General features: G+C 38.9%; 1 protein-coding gene across 1 annotated transcript; it reads left to right on the top strand.

Annotated features, from left to right (window-relative positions):
- Positions 1-11: 11 nt before the first annotated feature.
- Positions 12-852, top strand: LOC124411378. Its single transcript, XM_046890470.1, has 3 exons — positions 12-283; positions 362-544; positions 614-852. The coding sequence occupies exons 1-3, from the start codon at positions 133-135 to the stop codon at positions 850-852; spliced, it is 573 nt and encodes a 190-aa protein (XP_046746426.1). The 5' UTR covers positions 12-132.
- Positions 853-7,634: the final 6,782 nt, after the last annotated feature.

Genomic DNA, 7,634 nt, shown 5'->3' on the forward strand with positions numbered 1-7,634 from the left:
TCTGAGTCATATTTACGTGGACTGTTCGATGTCTCCCATCTGCAGAAGCTTGTTACTAGTTGCGTAGTTAAACGGGACGGTTTTCATCGGTCTGTTGCCTGGCTTGCGATATTCATTATCACTTTGTGTGACATGGTTACCGGAGGAAATACGAGCATAGGCTTTCTGTTTGCAAAAGCGCGACTGGACTGGAATGTTGCACAATACTCTTACGTTACTGGCGTTGGTCATCTGCTGAACATCATAGCTTTGTGTGGAGCTTCTCTATTCGGAACCAGATTAGGTGACAATTATTCCACACACCAGAACATAAAATTCATTATCCAACATCTCGCATCGACCGATGTCATTGGAATTCCAGGTACTTCGGACACAATGTTGGCCGCTCTAGGCCTCGTCTCAAGCTTCAGTTTTTCACTCGTGAAAGCTTATGTATGGACAGGCTGGCACATGTATCTTGCAGTGTCAATTGGAATGTTCTCCGTAATTGTGCTACCAGTTATGCAATCAATCTTATCGAAATCAGTGCCTCCCGGTGATATTGGTGAATTTTTAGTTTCTTTAGTGGATCAGGCTCGACGCTGAAACGGATGATATGTTTCCTGCTTTTCAGGTTCTGTGCTGTCGCTGACGGGGGTTTTGGAAACGTTGAGTCCAATGGCCGGAGCGCCGCTATTTGCGTTGGTATTCTCCCATTACCTACCACCGATATATCCGTCACCAGTTCACTTTGTTTCCGCTGCTGTGATGCCGTTGCTGGTACTCTGCACAAGGTTCATCGAAGTATTGATGAGGAGGTCGTGTAACGTGCAATCTTACACTGCCACCTCGCAAAAAGAGACGGCAGAATAGCCTGATGACTCTTACTCAATTGCACTTACGACTTACTCGGATATTGTTATAACAAAATGAAACAGTTTTGTCTGTAATGGTTTATTTCGAGTACTTATCACTTTTGTTTATATGAAATCACCTATCCAATGATCACTTGTAGGGTGAAAGGACTGTGTTGTTTGTGATACTATTTTAAACAATAATATGTGATAACATTATGTTATTTTCTCCATTTTTCTTTTGCACAAAGCAAGTTTCACAGAATCGTGGTCCAATTGATAACGAATAATCAGAAAAATGACTTCTAGATTTCCATTCATCATCACAAGCCCTCGAAAATAAATTTTCATACAGTTCGTGCTAATCTAAAAATAAATCGCCTACTGTTTCGAACGTCTGAATTGAATTCCGGAACTTCAAGATCGGAAACAAAATCAGCAGCGTGCAGCAGCCTAAAAAATTCCGGAATATTAATTTGGCGAAGGTTCGAACTAGCCGTAGGAAGATTGGTCCGCCATTTGGGAATCAAAAAGTTCGTACATAAAATCAAAACTAGTACACGCAACAATACCATAGGTACAACTCATGTGTAACCCATAGTAATTTCAAAAAACTACACTCGTCATTTTGTGTCCACGAGTTTGGAGTTCAAAATATTGGCCTTTGATTTGGTATGAGTAATACAAAAAAATCATAGATTGATAATTTTTCATAAAATTGAACTGGTTCTCCGAAATTTACTATCTACTATTTTGGTATCTGTTGGTGAAAAAAAATCAATAAATAACAGAGGTATGAAGAGAGTTCTTGACACCAACAGGTCAGTAACAAAACACATCTGTTTATTTACAACTAAATAGAGCTTTTACAGGTAAGATCAAATGAAACCTTCGAAATGTTGGAAAACGGTAAATACTTACGTTGTCATTTTACGTCAAGAATAACTACAGACTTGTAGGAAGGAGATCCATACGAACGTCGGTTGGCGGAAACCACAAGTGGCTTTGGACGTGGTGCAGACATTTGAAATTAGAGGTGTCGTTTTATTCTGATGGCAATTGTGACAATTGTTTACGTAAACACGCTGTGTGGAAACATATGCTCGTAATTTGACGAGGTGCCAGCTCGTCACTTGAGTAAAATAATTCAGAGAGAGGCAAAATTATACGGTTTATGGTGTCAACAATGTATTCAATTCAGCGCCGTAACTATGGATTGTGGCGCTCGGGCTGGTCAAAAAGCCAGCGCCCCCGTTCTGAAAATGAATTTATCGGGACTTCGCCGTTGCAAAATTGTCAATTACCAATTCTATTCTGAATGGATTAAATAGTTGGATTTAACAAACGTCATTGTCCAGTAAAAGAACGCAAGTAATTTTGTATTAGTTTTGACTTACTAAAACTGCGTTCGCAAAAAGCCACGGGAACTGGCTTGGTTAAAAATATTCGTAATACAATTTAGACGTTGTGGTATGTCGCTGTAAGTTACCATTTATGAATCAAATTTAGCAAGTACAGATGTGTTGTTTGTTGCATTGGCACTTTGTTGTGTCAGGGACCAGTGAAATAGCTTTATACTTAAAGCTATGGACCTCCGAAATGATTTCCCCTCAATGTATGTCCCTATTACGTATCATAATGTAATCAACCGCATGTTTCTTTGAAATTACCACATCCATTTTGGATAAAGATTCTCCGCTCGAAAAATCGAAATCATCAGTTACGTCATTTAACACCTCAAAACCTGTTTCTAGTTGCGATGCTATTACATCGACGTCTTCGTTTTCATTCCATTGCAAGATTCCGATTTTTACGAGATGCAAACAAGTGAGCCTTATCCTCAGCTATTCATGAGGCTAATCTTTTAGCTTTTCTCCTTCTGTTTTCTGAGAAGTTAGGTACTATATCAATTTTATTTGCATGTTCCGATACGCATTGCGAATGTATCTCCATGCCCTGCACCCGTATTGATTGTATCGAAATTTTGAAACCTATCAACAATTTTGCGGCAATATCCACCGGTGAAATCTTGAATTGTCAGCTATTATTCACGCGTCAATGAAACCGAGAATTTCATTCTAAAAACTTGGACGACACAAAACGTAAAAATTTATTTGCACAACGAAGCGGTGCGACCTCGCGACTGTGTCAGCTTTATTATTTCTGTCTGCTGCATTATTTTTGTCTGCTGCATTGTTTTTGTCTGCTGCGTTTGTACACAAAGCTGATAAAACATCAGGAAGTTGTCTTTGGAACGGTATTACGGCATTTCTTTTGGAGACCACCTGGGATCGCTTTTTGCCTTCAGCGTAATCTTTAGAGGCGTCATCAATGTATTCCACCGCGGTCGTCGTCCCCAGCGCGTGCCACAAAGCAACATGCTGGAACACGCTCGGACGCTTCCTACTAAGTTGTTTGTAAAGAGCAGATGAAACTTGACTTTTAGATCGATATATCAAACCCGAACACTGCTTATGAGAAGAAATAGACCCAAAGTTTGTTTCCTTATGTTTGTATGTGTTAATCACAAGTATTGTCCCGTATTTCAGGCCAATTACATTGAAGTATGTGACTTGCACATAGCGAATCGGTTAGAGAACACATTCCAAAAATTGTACCTCAATTTTCTTGTGTATAGACATGTTGGCTAGCAACAATATACCGGAACGCACATTAGTCAGAGCCGAATGGGCCAGCAGTTGAATTTATTCTAGAGAAATCAACTGACACCATCGCCATCTATCATCAAACGCTATCGCCAGGAAGGCCAGGAAGTATCACGCTAGCATCGCCATCTATCATGTAGGAGGTGCAACTAGGTTCTTTTCGGTTCTTGTTTTGAATAAGATTTGTTTTGTCTAATGACGGACAATTATTTCCATTTATCTATTACTATTACGGTGCTGCACCGTGATTTTTCTATTCTTCTTTCAGTTGTTTAGAGTGACCCTTGTTATCAAATAAGGCATAAAACGCTGCATCATTGTGAACTCGGTTTTAATGAAAATATAATTGAATTCATGGACACCCTATGGAACTTTGATGATATGCTAAGTACACTCAGGTATGCAACATTTTCATTTGCAAAAATTTGATCAATCTTGAATATATATTTTGGTATAACGCCGTGGTACCCGCGCTAGTGAAGCTGATATCGTCTAGTTTTTTTTTTTTTATTCTGCAAAACGGTGCCTCGTGTAGAAGGGTGCCGGGGGCAAGCGCTTCACTCGGTCACCCTTAGCTATGGCACTGATTCATTTACTGCTATACCATAGACTTATAAAGATGACTGCGTGGTCTGTGCATCGAGCTGAAGCCCTAATTAGAAAGAGAAAGCAAAAATGGAAGTCCGACCTCTCACTCTAATCGGTAACTTGGCGGGAGCTTGGAGCATAGAAACGCGAGGGAAGAATGGTATACCCTTTCGTGTAAGTGGAAAACTGCATAGAGAGAGAAGTGGTAACACTACAATCTTTCTCTGTTTCGTCGGCTCCGATTGGCTGACTCATGCCAGCGCTTCGAGGACTAATATAACGCTTGTACCATAAAACCCTGGGGCTTGACTCTAAGACTTTGTTTTAATGTACCCTTAGAGCATACAGACTTTAAGCATTGCTGTTGTTGTTTTAGTAACCATCAAGTTTCATTTAATTATCACGTCTAGTATCTAAAAACTTATTATTACTTACGTTTCAATATTTTATGTGCATCTGACTTTTCGATAGAAACGCCCGTTCCACATTTATATATCATATTATTTCATTAAAAAATGTGCTAAACATTGATATTATTGATTGTTTGTATTAATAATCTGAGCCACTAATCACTACTACCACACAATAATATGTATTCATATTATCCGGATTATATCAATGCAACGCTTGGGGCACTAAATTATGATATGTACGCCCCTGCTGTAGAAAGAGAAGCATACAGTGTTTCGTCACTCTTTCGACCGTGCAACTGAGAGGTCGGACTCCAGCTGTTTCTTCCTCTTTTTAATTAGGGCTTTACCTTGGTGCGCAAGCCTCGCAATCTATCTCTATAAGTCTATGTGCTATACACATCATTGATTGATAAGTTTATAATTTTGTTTATTTGAATATCAGCATTATATCAATTTATAAGTATAGGATTCAAGCTTGTTGTTAAAAAAATCATGTTGATGAAATGTTGGCGGTTGACCCGTCACAAAGATTACGAGGATGCTGTAAGTTAGTCTTCATCAAATAAGTAAGATATGATTTCTGGGAATTCCGTTAATCGCTGCAACATTATAGCTTCTCTCTGTTAATAGCAAGCGCCAATTATCTGAACTAACGCCATTTATATCAAGTTATTTGAATTTCTAAAGAAGACCCTGACCAAGAATCATTCTTCTTCACCAGGAACGGCCACAAATTCGAATCCCTTAGTTTTGTAAATCAGTTTTGACGAAAGTATATTCGTATTATGAAAATGTCAGGCACAAAGTTATTCCAGAGAACTGGGCATGGAATCATAGACTCATCGAGTCTGGAGACCAAGAAACCAGACTGAGACGTGGGAAAATATACAGAAGCTCTCACATAATACGTGACGTATGATAGTTTGCGAAATAAGGATAATCAATTTCGAAAGATACGTACTCAAGTGACCTTCAGAGGTAGTAGTCTTTTAGTTACATTCTCCTTTAAAAATAGTGATTTCCAACTGTTTTATGTCTACATTCAGCGGATCGCAAATTTCAAGTGCAACAAAATAATTCGAAACCAGATCGTGGGGCATCCAAGATTGTCCGTCTTCGTCAGCCTTGAAGTCCTGCAGCACCTCTGCCATCTTAATATAGGATTTTCACTGAGGATCCGTCTGAAAAATTGGTTCAATTTCCAACTAACTTATTGCATTTTATTTAAAAATCGAATTTTTCACTACAAAATTAATGGGGCTTTTTCCTGAACACAGATCAGCAAGTTCAAGCTGTTCAGGGATCGCTACTGTTATTTTCTGAATTGTGAAAAGTCTAGAATAAAGAGATGTACAGACTCAAATATTCACTTATCCCAAAATAGTATTTTGTGTAGCTAGTGTGTGAACCACACCAGGCAGGTATTGCGTTCACGCTATTCTTGTAACACATGCGTAGGAAAGTGTTATTTGAGAGGCAAACCAACGCCGGTCTGCAGCGAAAAAGAGAGTATATCGAATGCGCGCATGCGCGAACTCTGTTATTCAGGAATAAGGCATTTCACGCACGCTACGTAAGCCTCGACAGTCTATTTTTGTAACACCTGCCTGTCATTTTCGAGGCTTTCGTAGCGTGCGTGAAGTGCCTTATTCTTGAATAACAGAGTTCGCGCAGGCGCACATTCGATATGCCCTATTTTCCGCTGCTTCTCGTCGGATATTGCCTGCTTTACGCACTAGCTACACAATATACTATCCCATTCCTTGCTATTCCATGGATTCCTCAGTCTCACCATATTTCTCCCCTCATACTTACGGACTTGCGTAATACAATAGATATGAGGATCAAACAAAGATTTCAGATTACTTCATAATCTGTGAGAATAATTAAATATTTACAAAGTTGGAAAGAAGAGAAATAATCAAAACCAGACCGAAAGTAAATAAAAATATCCTTCCTGAAGTTGCATGTTAAATCATTTCGATGTGGGTGTTTTTGATTCAAAACATATTCACGAAAATAAAAAAGACGTATTGAAAGGCGAACGTTATTTCATTTTGATGTAATTTCGAACAAACATCTGTTGCTCGAGATCGGATTGGAGTGGTTTTTGTCTGCCAATTGCGTACCGTAAGCCTACCGTATCCCACGATTAATTTTTTTCTTCTGAGCATCCAGTAAAACTTCGAAAGGTATTGGCCGTGGAACGTCTAAGTCGTGAATCGAAGTCAGAACTCCGGTAAAATCGTGTCAAACTACAGTCGAAATGTCGTCTTGTAAAACTTGACGTCGGCATTGATGATTAGGCCGCTCCAGAAATCAGTTTTTTTACTAGAATGAGCAGTTCCATACCTTGGGAGACGGTCATCAACCACAACTTCGATCCATTTTCCATAGCGCCAAAATCTGGGCAGGCAGTTCAAACGGTACAAGAATTTGAATAAACTCATGGTATGAAGGTGAGACGATTAGCTTCTCAAATGATAATGACTCTTAGAAAGTTCTATCGTAACTGACATCGACGTACGCGCACCTGAACTGTAGTGTTCCTGTCTAGATTTCATCAAAATCCTTAACCTGATGCACAACTTGGAACAACAGCTTTGGATCCATGACCAGACGAGATTATGCTACGATTAGCCAGCAATCGTCGAACGGTTGTTGCTCAATATCCAATCGAGAGACACCATCCATGAAAAATTTCGGTTCATTAGCAGAATCAGTAGAAGGATTGAAATCAGCGTAAATCGTATAAATTGTTTCGATTTTAAAATGAATTTGAATCAGCTCACATCATCCGTACTACGGACAGTCCGAGATGTACAATATTTCATTGTGAAAAAAAAAAAAAAAAAAAAAAAAAAAAAAGAAAAAAACAGTTACACTGTGTCAACTTCTACGAAAAATAGGCGGCAATAGCTTTGAGAAAATTACAACAATGTACGAAAATCTATGGAAAAACACAACAATGTACGAAAAATTCTATGCGAAAACAACGCACGAGTCCGAATTTCTCTACTTTATACCCAGTAAAAAATTATTACGATAATATACGGAAAGGTGTACGGTTTTTTACGTACGTGAACAGAAAAACGCATGTAATGAAAATGTACGATTTTTCACGAAAAAGTAAG

The sequence above is a fragment of the Diprion similis genome, chromosome 10 (genome assembly GCF_021155765.1).
Source record: "Diprion similis isolate iyDipSimi1 chromosome 10, iyDipSimi1.1, whole genome shotgun sequence".
NCBI classification, from domain to species: domain Eukaryota; kingdom Metazoa; phylum Arthropoda; class Insecta; order Hymenoptera; family Diprionidae; genus Diprion; species Diprion similis.